The sequence below is a fragment of the Stegodyphus dumicola genome, chromosome 1 (assembly GCF_044657685.1).
Source record: "Stegodyphus dumicola isolate Sdum_Otavi_A_Nest chromosome 1, ASM4465768v1".
NCBI lineage: Eukaryota > Metazoa > Arthropoda > Arachnida > Araneae > Eresidae > Stegodyphus > Stegodyphus dumicola.
The window spans coordinates 146,922,611-146,940,392 of NC_140768.1; the positions used below are offsets into that span (position 1 = coordinate 146,922,611).

Sequence of the window (17,782 nt, forward strand, 5' to 3'; positions counted from 1 at the left end):
TGTCTGCAACACCACGATGGTCGGATTCGAGTCTGGAAACACCGTGGAGAGAGGATGCTGAACAGCTGGGTTATGCACCGCCACACTGCTCCTGCACCGGGTATTATGGTATGGGGCGGTATTGGATATCACTCTCGCACTCATCTAGTACGCATTGCCGGTACTTTAAACAGCCAGCGCTACATCTCCGAGGTGTTGGAGGCAGTTGCACTTCCTTACCTTGAGGTCTTACCCACAGCCATATTTCAAAAGGATAAAGCGCGACCACACGTGGCACGCATTGTCGAAGGGTTCTTCGTCAGTCACTAGATTGAATTACTTCCCTGGCCGGCTCGCTCTCCGGATCTTTCGCCGATAGAAAGCATGTGGTCCATGGTTTCTGAACGATTGACCCAGATTACATCCCAAGCTGCCACACCAGATCAACTTTGGCAACGTGTGGAAGCTGCTTGGTCTGCTGTACCCTAAGAACACATCCAAAGTCTCTTTGAATCAATGCCGAGGCGTGTGGCAGCGATGATCTCCAACAATGGCGGCTACTCTGGCTATTGATTCTGAAAGGAACTACTCTTCACAGAAGTCTATAAATTTAATCATTTGATACTTGGTCAACAAGTTATCCACTAAATAAATTTTGTTGTGATATCTCTTATCTTTCTTGGTGTTGCAATTTGGGTGGCCAGCAGTGTATATTGCAATCGGGTTCCAGTTCAGTAGTTCTTTTGTGCAGTAAATCAAGAATCACGCCGTTAAAACCAGTATCTATACCTCTATACCAAGACTTGAACTCTGTGGTGCAATGTTACTATCGCAGTTAATGAATAAGGTGCGAAAGGCACTAAAATTGAATTTAGATAAGATATATATATATATATATATATATATATGTATATATATATATATATATATATATATACAGTGGATGGACAAAAATATGGAAACACCTTGTGAAATGCAAGTTTGAAAAGAAAGATTGATTTTAATGAAATATGTAGGTGGCGCTGGCGTTTTTGACTACTGACACGACCTATACAACTTCGTAAATGTGCTAAACAGTTCAGTTGTTGTCGGAGTACTGTTATGTGAGGTTGCCATTGCATTACGTCAGAGTTAACAGACTTCGAACGTGGGCAAATTGTTGGAGCACGTATGGTAGGTGCTTCCGTAAGCAAGGTAGCCGAGGTGTTTAGTGTTTCAAGAGGTACTGTATAGAAGATTTATTCCGCATATTTGAAAAGCGGAAAAACATCATCTGCTAAATCACAGGGCGGACGAAAGTGTGTCCTGAGTGATCGTGACAGACGATCATTAAGGGCAATTGTGACGAAAAATAAGAAGACCACAGCTGCAAAAGTTACTGCTGAAATGAATGTTGTGTTACTGAACCCTGTGAGTACCAAAACAATTAGAAGGGAGCTTCATAAACAGGGAATTGCTGGCCGTGCTGCAATTGAGAAGCCACTCATCAGTGATGCTAATGCCCGTAACAGGAAAAGGTGGTGTTTAAGTCATAAAGCCTGGACTATAGAGCAGTGGAAGCGAGTAATATTGTCTGACGAGTCTTCTTTCACATTGTTTCCCACTTCTGGCCGAGTTTACGTCTGGAGAACGCCATCTCAAGCCTATAATACAGACTGCTTGTTGCCAAGAGTGAAACATGACGGGGGTTCTGTTGTGGTTTGGGCAGCCATATCGTGGTTCTCTGCTAGCCCCATGATAACTGTGTCAGGGCACATGACTGCCAAGTCTTATGTGAACATTTTGGCCGATCAAGTTCATCCCATGGTACAAACTTTGTTCCCCGATGGTGATGGTGCCTTCCAAGACAAAGCCCCTGTTCACACAGTTCACATTGTCCAGGACTGGTTTTCTGAGCACGAGGATGCGTTGTCCCATCTCCCCTGGCCACCACAGTCACCAGACCTGAATATTATCGAACCTTTGTGGTCTACATTGGAACGGAAAGTGCGTTCTCGTTATCCACCGCCAACATTGTTATCTGAACTTGCCACCGTTTTGCAGAAGAATGGTATAATATTCCCTTGGCAAACATACAGGAACTGTATTTATCCTTTCCGAGAAGACTGCAAGCTGTTTGGATGCCAACGGGTTTCCTACACCTACTAAGCAAAGAAACATGTTTTTTAAAGGTGTTTCCATATTTTTGTCCAACCCCTGTATGTGTGTGTGTGTGTGTGTGGTGTGACTCATCTGTAGTTCTTGCATGGATTCGGAATTCTCCACATGTGTTAAAGACATTTGTAGCTAACCGAGTTGCCAAAATTCAACAACTTACATACGAGTTTCAATGGAGGTGTATGAAGTCAGAAGAAAACCCTGCTCACTTGATTTCAAGAGGTGTTAGCCCAGATCAAATTGAACATCTTAAATTTTGGTGGAATGGACCTTCATTCTTAAGAACAGAAGTAGTTGATTTGTCTCTAACTTGTGTCTCAGTCAGATTTAGATGAGATTTACCGCAAGGGACTAAAGTAGCTATCCAATAAAACTACTTCAGTGAATAATGACTCTCAACTTGACTTTAATTCAACTCATTTGCAAAACTTTCTAGTCGAACCATTAACTAATGATCTATTGGCTCTACTCTTATATGCGCCCTAAGATCGCCAAATGTGGCGATATGTGTTCTGCGCTGGTTTTTGGCGCGATTCTGTGCTGTGGGGTGGTTTGGTGGACGATGCTGTTTGTATGGCAATTTTGTCGTTGAAACTTAAGAGGCTATCACTTCTAGGGACGTACGCGGCTACGTGGGACAATTCCGAGAAACGAGATTCTAGTAGCATTGCTTTAAGAGGGAGGCTTCCGAGAAATGTTTCGTCTAGCTAGGAGGAACATGTCTCGGCTAAGAGCAACATTTTAAAACTTTCCCCAAAATGCTCCGTCTGGAGACGTGTTCCTCGTATGTTTAACCAATCAGACGAAAGTTCTGCTCCTGAAGGATCACGGGTAACTTTCAATATGGCGATGGCTCTCACTGTGAAGTCATGGACAGTGGAAATAGAGGCCGATTTAATTATTCCTGTTTTGTTGTAATATAACTGCCTGAGTCATTTTTAAAATGTTTATATATTAATTAAATATATAATCGTGGAAATTTCAGAGTTGGCAGTATTTTACGACGTTCTTGCAGTTCGGATTAGTTTACAAATTGTTCGTCGCCAAAAAATCGCCAAATTTGTGGTATTTCGTGCTGATCGTGTATTATTACTGCTATATAATAGAATTTTATTTCTTAAATTTAAGTTGAATAATTTTTTAAAATCCCTTTGTATATGCGCGGCTTTTCTCCTAATTACTTATCTTTTAAATTGTTAATTGCATAATCAGTGACACATTTTAAACAGCATAAAAAAAGAAAAGCATAGTTTATGTAATAATGAGAATACTCATTAAATCTGTCTATTATTTTCATATTATTAATGAAATACTTTTTGCATTATAAATACATTAGAAAGGTAAAAGTATATTTTAGGGTACCCCTTGACGAAACTTGGCGATTTTTGTCGGTACATGGATACCGAGTTTGTGCAATGCTTGTTATTTTGGCCTGTGTAGCGGCGATTTTTGGCGAAAAAATTGCCGCTAAACAAACCAAAATAACAAGTCAAAAAATTGCACAAACTCGGTATCCATGTACACATCGACCTATTTGCACTTAAAAAAAATCCCCGAATTTCACAAAAATGGCATTGTGCACTCCCTTGACTTTATCCATGTACACATCGACCAATTTTCGCTTTAAAAAAAATCCCCGAATTGCACAAACTATGCTTTACGCACTCCCTTGAGTTTGTCCATGTACATATCGATATATTTTCACTTAAAAAGTCAAAGGAGCACCCAATTCTACAGTAGAGGCAAACAAAAAATGCATAATCTCAATAAGCTACATTTTAAACCAAACAATGAAATAGCACAAAAAAGGGAAAACCTGTTATGTATTTTAGCACTACACAAAGCAAAAATCCCCTTACCCTATTTAGAAATTCATTCGTCTTCAGTCTGTGGCACACAAAATTCCTTAACAGCATCCAAAAACTTCCTAAAATTATCTGAACTACAATCCGTATATCCGCGTCACAACAGAAATTAACAAAAATAAGAGTAAAAAATATACTACGTTGTTCCGGACTATGGCTACTAAGTAAACCTTCATTTACACAATTAATTCACTCAATTAATGCACTTTTCCCCTTTCGTTCCAAATCGTACAGAAACTTAAATTAATTCTACTATATTCATTGTACCGTCTAAACAATGAAACAAGCAATGTACTTCCTAAGCAACACACACCACAAAAGACTTTGCAAAACATCCCATGATTCAAAATTTCCCAGAATAATGCAAACGATTACGTCATAATAGGGTTTCTATAACGTTCAACTACTCAGGTTACCATAAATGATACAACTTGGCGAAAAACGAAATAACAACTTGGCGATAAATGAAACAACAACTTAGCGATAATACAAGGAATACCTTAAAGTCAACTCTACCCCATTAGAAACTATACTTTTATTGTAAATGCTACGTATTGAAACATTGGAAATTTATGGATTTATTATTATGCATGATGAAAAACATTTATATATACATTCATTAATGTAAATCTCATTCATTACATTAATACAGTCAAAAGTCGTTAATATAGACTCGTCGGGACTTCGGCGATTCCGGATTATCGATTTTTCCGGATTGTAGATCATCAGCTTAAATATGGTAAGATGGCATGCAGAAATTACAAAATTAAAAATATCAGACCGTAGTTTATGAAATAAAGAACAATTATGATCTAAAGGATATCAAAATTTACAAAAAGAAAAAGCTTAATATTTATTTGTTTACTTTATTAAACATTTCTTTTAGTGTAAGTTGTTTAAGTTGCTTCGTTTCATGTGATAATACTTTCTCTTTAATTCTATTAAACAGACATAATTTCTTGTTTAGTTACAAAGTTTCGCTGTTCAAATCCTATAATTGCTGTGTCGAGAATACCGACTAATTTTTCAATCCAAATTTTTTCGTTTTCAATACCTCTGTGTCACTTTCTTCACTATTGGAAGCGAATTATAATGACAAGGAACTTGATTTAAAGCATATCAAAGACGGAGTACATCGAGATGAAATACTACATTTAGTAAGGAATTATAAGCCAAATCAAATAAAAACATCTGCTCTGAAGATAAAGATAGTGCTGACAGATCAACTTCCAATTCATTGCGTGCCTCTGCGGCGCGTGGGGGAGTAAACGTTTCCGGCGTCTCCCCCCGCTCAGAGCAGCGTGAAATTGATAAACAGATTTCGGATTTCGAAACACACTTTCGCTTTGTAGATCCTGTACATATTAGTAAATATATATCGGAAATTCTATTTGACATAATCGAAAGTTCAAGCTTACTTTTATAAAATTGCTCTAACAGTCTGCAAAAAATGAAAAGGCGGATCCAATTCGAAGATTAAGGAACAACGCAATCTGCAACATTAACTGAATTAGATAATTTTAGCTTAGCTTATACCGTCCGTTATACATTAAACGCGCATGCGTTAACGTATTATGCGCATGCGCACACGCATATTCTCAGCCGTAAAGTACTTACGCGCACGCGTAAAAGCCTATGCGCATGCGTAAACGCTACGCATGCGCAGAAAGTTTGTAGCTTTGAGGTCCGGATTATGGGTGTCCGAATTAACGACTTTTGACTGTACTAATAAATATATATCAGCAACTTCTAAACTATCGCATCTCTCTATCTGTATGCAAATACATGACTTATTAGATATGTTGGTATGAATACAAAAATAAACATTGCCAAAAAGTTTATTTGAAGTTACTTGTAATTCATTTAACGATCGTGTAATTGGCAACAACTGTAGTCATCAGTTCTTTTCATATTATTATGGATATGTAATAATCTGTTGAAAAATAATTGATAAACATTTGAGTACAAAAGAGTGTACACATTTTGTTTTTGGGTTAATTCATAATTATATCATATGTATGATGTACGTAATATAAACATGACTAATAAATAATAAGAAATGTAACAGCTGTGCATTTATAACATTTGATTACTTAAAACAGTGCACAACTTATTATCACCTTCATGTGTGTTTACATAATGAATTGTACTTTCCAATTATGTGCACGAGCCTACTAGTGGGCGAAGCGTCGTTGAACACTGGTAATTCTGTCTGAGGTTAGAATGCCACGAACGGGCTGGCCTACATGGGCGTTTTCTTGGTTTTCCCCATTTGCAACTGGTCTACGAGCCAGTTTTAAAAAATCTACAAAGGGATCCCTCCTGTTAGGCAGATATCCCTCGAGGCTTTGCCGTAATCACATAAAACAAACTCATGATGTGCACCTCCTAATTTCTAGAGTTGGTATAATTAATGTGTTTTAGGTATATTACCGAGTGTTCTACGGGGCAGTAAACAACTCGCACATGTTTGATTGCTCATGTATTCATATGCTTTATTTAATCTTCATTTTGCTGAATAGCATCTGCTGGCTGTGAAGATGTAAATATCAGCCATATAGATTTTTGTCATAGAAAGTCTTGTTTTTTTTTGGGGGGGGGATCTGTTTGTTTGTTTATATTTATGGACAGAACAGTAATTATGAGCAATAAAGTTAGTAAAAAAAAGTGCTTTCACCAGGTCACAAATTTTCCAGTGAGCCATCAAATTTTCATTGGAATGCAGACATCAGAAAATACACATAAGTAATGTCTGATAAATAGACTTATCCAGCATTCGTTTTAAACTAGTCTTAGTGTATACAGAATTTAACTATTACTGATGTAATTGATTGCTATAACCAGAAGTGTGTTTATCTGTTACTTGAAGTGCCAGAGTGGAGATCAAAATGATTAACTTGATAGCAATCACCTCTCTATTATCTTCCATGACTACCAATAAAGTTTAAAATGAAAAGAGTGTGAGCGATACAAAACAACACGAAAAAGCAAACGTCACTTTCGCCAATCTGAGCGATAACCTTTTCCCGTAGGCTCGAAAAACGGTGGCTTTGCAAATGCGGTCAAGAGCAAGAGACTGACATTAATTACGGAAGGGGAAAGTAAACGGATGTGTTAGGGATCATAAGGAAAGATATATTTTAAAAGAAAAGTGTTTTTAGGTCTCATTCAGTATCAGTATATCAGGAATATATATCGCGCGCTGAAGATAAAAATTTTTTTTTTTTTTTTTTTTTTTTTTACAGTGTTGCCATTGCTCGCTTTGAAATCGCTGAGTTTGTTAATCAAAAATTTGTTGAAGTGTTATAAAATATGAAATCGATAATAAAACAAATTTTAAATTCAAATTAGGGCTTCCACACGCCGAAATTTTTATGGTTACAGTTTTGATGGTACCGTCGTATTATCGTAAGCGAGAAACATACATGCATTCATGCAGACTCTTCATTATTTAATTTCTTTAAATATAATACAGGGCGATAATATTTGGTGGCAACAATTTGAAAAGTGATTCGCCGTTTATAGTTTTCAACGCAAAATGCCAAAATGAAATTAATAATCCTTCTGGGCAAATTGCCCCTTTGGACTAATAATGTATTCTAAGAGCGATGGGCTGATGCCTAGCAGTAAGGGTTTGGAATCAAGAATATATTTCGCCGAACCATTATATTACTTGCAAGTATTTCATTAACTGATATCGTTAAATTTTGAAATTTCATATAAACTAGAAAAGGGATATAAAAATTAGGAAATATTTTATTTTTAAATAAACATTCAATTTATGTGTAGAGAGCTGCAAATATTTCACTCAGTTGTCGTCGCAGAGCTGTAATTTTATTGGGGAGGGGGAACTAGGAAATTCCACTAGTTAAGTAATGGAAAATCGAGAAATTTTTGCAATCGAGGAGCAAAACGCTTTTTTCTGGGGGGGGGGTAGTCTATACCAGAAACGAAGCAATAACACAGATAACTAGCATGTAACTAAATAAAATATTATACGTTTTTTTTTTAAATTACAAATTTACATTTATTAATCAATTCAAGAAATGCATACAAAAGCATTAAAGTCAAGATTACTGTTTAATTTGACGGTATTTTTAGACATTATGCTGTACATAAAACGGCTTTTCTTCGTTAAGAATTTCCTTTTTAAAAAGGTACCCTTTTTCATCCAAATCGTCGGCACTGATACGAAATGAAGGGCGATTTATACTATACCTCAATTTCCTGGCTTGTAAGACGCGCAGTGGTTTATTAGGTTAAAACTTGGGAAAAATACTTAGACGGAAAAGGATTAAGTACCTATTTTAATGATAACATTTTATACAACGAAAACGGAACTGTTGCGTTTAAAAATTAGCAAATACATCAGCGTTTCATAGAATCCCAGAAATTCGTCATCACTGTTGCTAAAGTCATAGTTATTTTCACTTAGGTTGTCACTGTAACTAGATTTGCCACTTTCCTAAAACACAATGTCATCCTTATTTCCACCTAGTGCTCTGCTAATTCCACATTTTTTAAAAGATTTGTTGTAGGATAAAATTGGATAATAGGATCAATGTATTTTTCAGTACTAACTTCATTCTGAAGAATTTTCTGCAGTCTAGTTTGCGTTATTTTATTCATAAGTCTCAAATTAAAAACAATTTAATGTTTATATGTGATTAGAAAATTAACCAATTAACCGGTAGAAGCAGGCCGCTTGCCATAGTAGTTTTACTCGGTTGCTGGTTGCCTTCAAGGCCAGAGATTTAATCCTCTTGATAATTTTAAACGTATCGTAGTGTTAGCAGTTCTCTGTACTACATACGGCTTTTTGTTAATATACGGCCAATCTTGGAGTTAGATTGAATTTATTGAATTTGAATTTATTGAATTTATTGTTCCGAGTCAGGACAGTCAACGTTCCCTAAGCAAGTAAGGAGGAACGCAGAACCTGATAGTGGCGCCCGACGAAGAAGAATAACCATGGCCGAGTTTCAAGAAGAACCTGTGCTGCCTGCAGAAGCGGCTCAGAATCCAGATATGCCAGCTGCCGCCCTGGAAAGATTTGGTTATATCGTCCAGACCATGCGCGCATCGATGAAACCAGAAGCAACATTTAATGGAAACTCACCGGTAACCAGTTTTTTTGGAAAAATTGGATGACCACTTCATGCTCTATCCAGTGCATGAGTTCCAGAAAGTCACCTTAGCTACCAGCGCTTTGAGGGGCCAAGCGCTTAATTGGTTCAAATGTATAGGCAGAAGCCTCTTGGGTCAAGCGGGAAGTCCCACCTATACTTAAGAAAATTTTAAGACCGCCTTAGTAAAAGCCTTCCCTGTCGTAAGAGATCATGCAAGATTAGAAGCGGAACTTTTCAGCATATATCAGCAACGAATGGAAAATCTTTCCACCTTTATTTTAAGAAAAATTCACGTCTTCAAACTCTTGTATGGAAACCGTCCGGATCCTGAGATAATTGAAGTGATTTTGCCGAGGTTACTTCCCCAAGTACAAGACTTTATTGAATTAAGAAATCCGACTACACTGAAAAAGTTATTTGATCTAGCAATCCAGTTTGAAAGTAGAAGAACGGCGGACATTGAAAGAAGACGCCAGTATGAGCAACGAAGCCAATTTGGTGCGCCAAGACCACAGCAAAGTCAAGAACACGGCTACGGAAGGAAAGCGAATCAGTGGCAAGTAAACCCGAGTATCCAAAAACAACCGGCGAACGTCGACAGTTCAATAGTAAACCAGAAAAAAAGTCTGAAGGAAGGCATGGAAAGGAAGGAACAAGATTTAAACTAAAACGGATTTCTGCTGACGGGAGGGTGCGGAAATCCGAAGGCCAAGAAAACCCCTCTTCCTTCAAGTTAAATACAGTGATGGTGAAAAATTTGACTCTTCCAAAGATTGAAGTGTTGGTGAATAACATCCCAGCCACCGCACTCCTGGATACAGGCGCGCAGTGTTCCTGTGTGGCAGAAGATTTTTTAGGAAGTATTTCCGTAAATACCGCATATATAATTCGGATAATACGACAGTGTTAGCTGCGCAGGGAGAAAGATGCAAGTGCATAGGTAAATTACCGTTATACATTCGTATCAAGGACGAGCAAGTAAAGATTATGTTTTTTATCGTAAAGAATTTGCAAGCACATGTCATCTTAGGGATAGATCCGAGGCAGAAGCAACGCTGGATTTTAACGAAGCGTCCCTTAAGCTGACGATGAAACCAGTTCGAGAAGAAAAAACAGAACAACCAACGTTAAAAGTAGTAACCGGAGGTAACCGTGCGGTCAAAGGATGCCGCCATGACGTAATATAACAATAGATGACGTAAGAGAACAATAGATGTCGCAATGGGAGGGCGTTCCTTTGAGGTGCCGCCACCGCCATCTTGGATCACGTGACAACCGGAAGTGACGTCACAGAAAAGCGTGGCCTCCGCCATCTTGGATTTCTCCGGAAGTGACGACACCAGCGCCATCTTGTATCACGTCATGGAATGACATCATCAAAATTTCGTTTTGATTCTGTGGCAACGATTTTATGTCTCAAAGTTTTTATTTTTTGTGGCATTGAATATATATTTTTAGGTTTTTTGGCAACGAACTCTTGAACCACGTGTTTGGAATGACATCATCCATTTCTTGTTGGGGCATGTTGTTTTACAAAATGGCGTCTGCCGTATAACACCTTTGTATGCTTCCGCTATGGTGTATGGATATTTTTCTGTGAACCAATCAGATTCTTTGAAATATGACCTCACCGTTTCTTAACCAATCACCGTTGAGATGAAATAAAGAGTTCCTACCCGATATAAGGTTATCCCGAGCAACGTTCCGCATTTCTTTCCTGCCTGTCGCCCTGAGTGTACGTACCTGCTTTTGCTTCGACAATCTTTCTTCACTGCTTCGAATGGATCAGGCACGAAACAACAAAGAAGTAAGTAACGTTTTGAAAAGTTACTGTTTTTAGATTTTTAATCTTTAAAAAAGAGTTGAATTTGCAATATGTGCTTAATTTGTCTTTACTTTTTTTCAGATGGAAAACCTATTTGAGAATGAACCTATGCCTTTGAACGATAAAGTGTTGAGCCATGAAGACCGCACCCAAGATGTTCTCAATGAATCAGCTAGCTCTTGTGCCAAAAGAAAAGCAGAAGAAACATCCCATTTCGAGAAAAAAGTACGTATTTGCGAAAATCTTATATATTAAAGTTGATATTGTATGTGACCCCAATTTTATGTATTCTATACTAACTGAATTTTTTTTTCAGCGCAAAGGACTCTTCACCGAAGACGCTATTCCAGAGGAGCTCACTCACATGGGAGACAATGTCTTTGTGGGACCCAGCATTTACAAGGGAAAAGTGACTGTGCACATCCGAGAGTATGCGAAATATGGTAAAGCTTACTATCCGACAAGACGAGGAGTAAATTTTGAGCCATGGTGTTTGAATGTTCTTGCAACCAACATGACAGTGGAGGAACCAGACCTGCTGACACTGAATCTGGAATTGCCCAAGAATTTTGTGGTCACGTATAAAGATTCCCACTTCACTTTGAAGCAACTCTCTTCGACAGGAGATGAAAAAAGTAGCCTCAGCATTACAACGACGCAGTGGGAAGAACTGATGTCCAACTTTAGCCGTATCAGCGATATTGTCACCAACCTCGTTTATCAAAACATGAACTTTTGTGAAGCCTACGAAAGCGTATCTGACGAACCTGTCAGAGAGGAAAATCTACCCCAATCCTTTGACATTTCTATGGGAAGAGCGCGACTTCAAATCATTCTAAAGACGTCACTTGAAGAACTTTTTAATCAACAAGACGAACTGAAATATCCCCAGCTGAAAGACTGTGAAGAACTCGTTCATAAAACAGAAACTGTGAATGCCATTGCTCTGAGATTCAATGCTGTTGACATCGCCAGGCAATTTTATGGAAACATTTGGGGTGAAGAATCCTATTTAATGTTAGTGAAACCTGCTCACTACATTACCAAGGACTTTTTAAAATCTGTGTGTTTAAACCATATACTCGATGAAGTAAGAAACACATTTTGTACTACCAATGGTGTCTTAGGTATTGAATACTATGAATATTTGTAAAATAATTAGGATGCTCAATAAATGTTATTTTATTTTACAACGATCTCATGACTGTCTCCAGGTTCAGACCTTATTTAAAAGAATTTATCTGTAATGATTACTCACATAAATTATTTTCAAAATACCTGTTGACTTTTATAGAGTATAAATAGTGTTGTTATTCTTAAACATGTATCATTCATTATTCAGACTTTGAGATGTTAAGTAACATTCATTTTTCTCTCTTGTTTTTTAGACCTATTTCTAGAATCTTAATATACGTGAAACTAGTAAACTTTTTTTCTGTTCTAGTTAAACATATATAAATGAATATCAGTGTACGTTTAGATCATAACAACTGTTGCAATGAACGCAGCTCTGGCTCAGACCTATCGGGATCCTCAGGTCCCCGCAAGCTTCGGGGGTGTTGCTGCTTTGCATCGTGCTTTAAAAGGTCGCGTAAAAACAAAAGACATCCAGAAATGGTTGCAAACCAAGGATTCTTATACTTTGCACAAGCCTTTGAGGCACACGTTTCCCAGGAACAGAGTCATCGTAGGAGGCTTAAACGAGCAATTTCAATCTGATTTAGTGGATATGCAATCCCTGGCCTCTTTTAATGATGGATATAAATATTTGCTGACCTGTATAGATATCCTTTCCAAATACGCTTGGGCTATCCCTCTCAAAGATAAAACATCTGTGTCCATCCAATCCGCTTTCGAAAAGATATTTTCGGAACGTACACCCGAATCATTACAAACAGATGCAGGGAAAGAGTTTACCAATAAACAAGTTCAAAATTTTTTGAAAAAGAGAAACGTTCGCTTTTTCACGACACATAATACAACCAAAGCTTCTGTCGTAGAACGATTTAATCGAACTCTAAAAACAAAAATGTGGAAATACTTTACCGAAATGAATACACGAAAGTACATTGATGTGATTGATAAATTGATATCCAGTTATAACCATACATGGCATCGTAGTATTAAGACAGAACCTGTATCCGTTACGCTACAAAATCAAGAAAGAATTTGGAAAACATTATACGGACAGCAACCAGCACAAGTGCCTGTTTCTTCAGATTTAAAGATTGGAGACACGGTACGCATCAGCCGAGAAAAAATGCTCTTTGAGAAAGGATACGAACAAAATTGGACACGAGAAATTTTTGCAATCTATAAAATTATTCGACGGATTCCTGTTGTCTATAAACTGAAAGATCTAGCAGGAGAAGTTATACAAGGAACTTTTTACAAACAAGAACTTCAAAAGGTTTCGGACTCTGGTTATTATCCCGTAGAAAAAGTTTTAAAAAAGAGGAAACGTCGCGGGAAAATAGAATATTTTGTGAAATTTCAGGGGTACCCCGAAAGCTTCAATGCTTGGGTGGAGGATGTGAGAAGGGTATAAAAGGCCCGTAAATTCTGCTTATCTGTCATTTGAAGGAAACATGTCTTTCTTTATCACACTGATCAGCGACAGCTCCATGCGTTTTTTTCCAGACAACAAAATATCACAATTTACCACTCAGCTTCCTACTCCGATGGATTTAAATAGTCAGTGGGAGTTATCTCTTGTGGACTTTATTTACCCTCACACATGGTATAACGTCCGAAAAGACAATAATTTATTTGGATTTGATTTGGGTGATGGAAAATTGGAAGGTCGAAGAGTGCCTCCAGGATGTTATGAAACGATACCAGATTTATTAAAAGCCATGAAAATACCTTCCCATAAAAATAAGATTGAATTCAGTTACCATCTTGTTACGAAAAAAAGTGACCATTAAGACCGACGAAAACTGCAAAGTCATTCTTCACGAAGGATTAGCGGAGCTTCTAGGGTTCGAGCCGGGTGTTTACAAAGGATTGGAACAAAGTCCTTTTGTAGCCGATCCCAAAGTATCTTTTCCTGTCATGTATGTGTATTGCGATCTCGTAGAACCTCAAATTGTGGGAGATGTACAAGCCCCGTTGTTAAAAATTGTCACCGTAGAAGGAAATGACGGAGACATCATAAACGCTCATTACCCCCGGCCCTTTTACTTGCCAGTTATCCGTCAACATTTTCAGACTATACATATTGACATAAGACTTCACTCTGGAGATTTAGTACCATTCGAAAGAGGCAAAGTATTTCTTGTGTTGCATTTTCGCCTGAGACAAATTCTATAAAAGAAGCCTTCATTTGCAAATTGATTTTATTTGGATTGTGTATGCAAGATTAGAAGCATCAAACATGCGGGTGCCTTATACGTGTTGCACGAAAAAATTTGAAGATTATTATTTAGCTCAAACTGGAAATGGATTACCTTACTATCAAGGAACCATTTTACAGGAAGGTTATGGTATTGGTGGATTTTTTGCAAAGCTGTTTCGCAGTGCTATGCCTTTTTTGATGAGTGGAGCCAAAACAGTCGGAAAAGAAGCCTTGCGGACTGGAACACAAATTGCAAACGACGTATTGTCGGGAGAAAATTTTAAAGTCTCCCTCAAAACCAGATCTAAAGAAGCTGGCAAAAAATTAGCGAGGAAAGCAGTTCAGAAAGCAGATGAGATGATTGGTCACGGAAGGTTTAAAAGGAAGCGCAAAACCCCCAAACACTTCATTTCGTCTAAAGCCAGGAAGGTGCAACGACGTGATATTTTTGACTCGTAATGGCTTTTCTGTTAAAAGATTCTCCGGAATGCGCAAAATCCGAATTGGATTTATTTTCGTTACCTCCCACACAAACAGTTATCGAAAAAGGTCAGTGGGTTGAATTTTATCCATTAGCCAATGTATCGGAAGGAAGTCCTGTCGAGTTCAATGTTTCTGGAAGCGGAGACGACTACCTAGACTTATCACAGACACAACTCTACGTCAAAGTGAAAATTTTAAAAAATGATGGCAAGCCAATCACGGCTGAAAGTAAAGTGGGACCTGTCAATCTCTTTTTACATTCTATGTTTTCTCAAGTGGATATTAGCTTAAATGAAAGACTCGTTTCCACCAGTAATAACACGTATCCTTACAGAGCCATGATAGAAAAATTATTGAATCATGGTTTTGATACGAAAACGTCTCAACTGTCATCAGAATTGTTTTTCAAAGATACAGCAGCACGTATGAACGTTTTTGATATTCAAGACACTCAGCCGAATGAAGGATTCAACCAACAAGCAGAATTGTTTAAACTGAGTGCTTCGGTCGATATGATTGGCCGATTGCACTTGGATATGTTTCATCAGGAAAGACTTTTGCTGAATATGGTGGATATGAAAATTAAACTCATACGCAGCAAACCTGAATTTTGTTTATTGGGCGAAGGTGAATTTAAAGTTTTACTCGAACAAGCTTCATTGTTTGTACGCAAAGTGAGAGTCAGCCCAGGTGTTGTGCTAGGACATGCCAAAAGCCTAGAAAAATCAACAGCCAAATATCCCATTAATAGAGTGCTCTGCAAAGCCTATTCCATTCCAACGGGAAATATGAGTTTTATTCAAGACAATATTTTCATAGGTCAAATGCCTAATCGTATTGTGGTGGCATGTGTCGATAATGATGCCTTTGACGGAAACTATAAAAAGTCTCCTTTTGAATTCAAGCATTATAATATGAACTTTATCGGCGTTTATGTGGACGGGCAACCGGTACCTCATAATCCTCTTCAGCCTAATTTTGACAAAAATCATTTCATACGAGCTTATCAGAATTTATTTATGAATGCAGACGACAGAGGACTTTACCTTTCAAGATCAGAATTTTCAAAAGGATATTCCTTATTTCGCTTCGACCTGTCACCTGACCTTTGTGATGGCTCTCATTTAAATCTAGTTCGACACAGCAACTTAAGATTAGAAATAAAATTTGGGACTCCCTTACAACAAACTGTTTCGTTATTAGTGTACGCTGAATTTGAAAATTTGATAGAAATCAATAAAGCTCGAAATATTCTGTACGATTTTGGAAACTGATGAATTCATCACAGATTCATCAAATCTTATCTCGAGATCCTATTTCTTTGAGATATTATGCGGGTGTTTTTCCTTGTGATAAAATACCTGCGATTCAAAGTTTTCCCTGTGCACTGGTGCTCAATACGGATACACATGATGAAAAAGGAACTCATTGGCTAGCTGTCTACATTGCAGACAAACAGACTCTGGAATTTTTTGACTCTTATGGACTCCCGCCTGAAGTATATGGAAAAGATATCACATTCTTTGTCAAGAAATATCGTCATGTTTGCTGGAACAAGATTTCCCTTCAGAGTTTAACTTCTAATGTATGTGGACATTATTGTATTTATTTCATTATTAAACGCTGTCAAGGACTCTGTATGGAACTCATTGTATCACCCTTAGATGGGAAGAATCATGATTTCCAAATATTTCAATTTGTCAAAAAAAGATATGGTGTAAATATGATTTTTAAAAAATAAAGTTGTTTTAATTTGTAAAAATATCTCTTGTGTTTCTTGTTTCTACACTTATTTAAACAAAATGAATAAATGTCTCATGCAAAAGGATTTTCGATAAAGTATAAAAGTCAGTGTTTTCTTAACATGCTGTCATTTCCAAAAATGGAACTGCCCAAGTTCGTACATCCTTCTACTTGTCTTCTGAGCGGACCTACCGGTTCGGGAAAAACATTTTTTGTGAAGAAATTGATAGATCATAAAATGTTCCATCCCATGCCGACCAATATTATTTATTGCTACGGAAGTTATCAACCTCTTTTTAATTCCATGAAAAACGTAAATTTTGAAGAAGGATTACCATCTAACCTGCAGACTCTTCAAAATGCTTTAATTATCATAGACGATTTAATGTCTGAATTAGCAAGTGATACTCGCTTAAGCAAACTTTTTACAAAAGGAAGTCATCACCGAAACCTTTCAGTCGTTTTTATAACACAAAATCTTTTTCACCAAGGCAAGGAGATGAGAAATATTCATTTAAATTCCCATTACCTTGTCCTATACAAAAATCCTAGAGATAAAAGTCAAATTATGCATTTAGCTAGACAAATGTTCCCCGGAAAAGTAAAGGCCTTTCAAGAAATTTTTCAGGATGCTACTTCAACTCCATTTAGCTACTTGTTGATTGATTTACGACCTGAAACAAGTGAAACGCTTCGCCTTCGTACAGGCATCTTTCCTGGGGATAAATACTATGTCTACCAGCCCCGATAGTTCATTTCAGTTTGAGACGTCGAATGGCTAACATGTCTTCTCCCATCGTGATCGATTTCGAAGGTTTTCAGTGGATGCCTCATTATTACATTGTTAAAGAATTAGCTTTTTACTCCGTGCATGAAGGATATCACAGTTGCTGGTCATTTTTACCTCCTCAGCCTTGGAAAACATTATCACGATCTCAGCAAAAGTGTTTTGCTTGGGTCACAAGAAATCGTCATCATGTGAATTGGAGTGAGGGTGTTTTACCTTATACTCATCTTCGTATTATTTTGCAATATTTGTCATCTATTTATTCTGTCATATACGTGAAAGGATTAGAAAAGAAATTATTTTTAGAAAATTTATTAGGTAGAGACATCATAAATCTAGACTGTCCTAAGATAGAGAATTTAAAAAAGAAAAGTTCTTTAACATGTTCGATTCATGCAAAAGGATTTAATTGCTGTGCTTTAAACAAAGCGGCTGCATTTGCTACCTATATAAAAGAAAGTGTGCAAGAAAAAGAGC

The 17,782-nt window shown here is 37.4% G+C and overlaps 2 protein-coding genes across 2 annotated transcripts; both read left to right on the plus strand.

Annotated features, from left to right (window-relative positions):
* The first annotated feature begins 8,978 nt into the window (after window positions 1-8,978).
* On the plus strand, window positions 8,979-12,148 carry LOC118180726 (uncharacterized). Its single transcript, XM_085811330.1, has 3 exons — window positions 8,979-10,937; window positions 11,037-11,180; window positions 11,272-12,148. Exons 1-3 carry the CDS (start codon window positions 10,911-10,913, stop codon window positions 12,106-12,108), a joined length of 1,008 nt encoding a protein of 335 aa, XP_085667456.1. The 5' UTR covers window positions 8,979-10,910; the 3' UTR covers window positions 12,109-12,148.
* A 2,602-nt stretch (window positions 12,149-14,750) lies between these two features.
* On the plus strand, window positions 14,751-17,269 carry LOC118187163 (uncharacterized protein F54H12.2-like). The gene is made up of 2 exons (XM_085818647.1): window positions 14,751-15,725; window positions 17,147-17,269. The coding sequence occupies exons 1-2, from the start codon at window positions 14,751-14,753 to the stop codon at window positions 17,267-17,269; spliced, it is 1,098 nt and encodes a 365-aa protein (XP_085674773.1).
* The last annotated feature ends 513 nt before the right edge of the window (window positions 17,270-17,782 follow it).

Bases quoted from the DNA above. Each gene is read 5' to 3' on its own strand.
- LOC118187163 (XM_085818647.1), top strand. From the start codon at position 14,751: ATGGCTTTTCTGTTAAAAGATTCTCCGGAATGCGCAAAATCCGAATTG. The intron at 15,726-17,146 runs GTACCTCATAAT...GAAATTTTTCAG, and splicing joins TTTATGTGGACGGGCAACCG to GATGCTACTTCAACTCCATT.
- LOC118180726 (XM_085811330.1), top strand. From the start codon at position 10,911: ATGGATCAGGCACGAAACAACAAAGAA. The intron at 10,938-11,036 runs GTAAGTAACGTT...ACTTTTTTTCAG, and splicing joins AGGCACGAAACAACAAAGAA to ATGGAAAACCTATTTGAGAA. The intron at 11,181-11,271 runs GTACGTATTTGC...TTTTTTTTTCAG, and splicing joins CATCCCATTTCGAGAAAAAA to CGCAAAGGACTCTTCACCGA.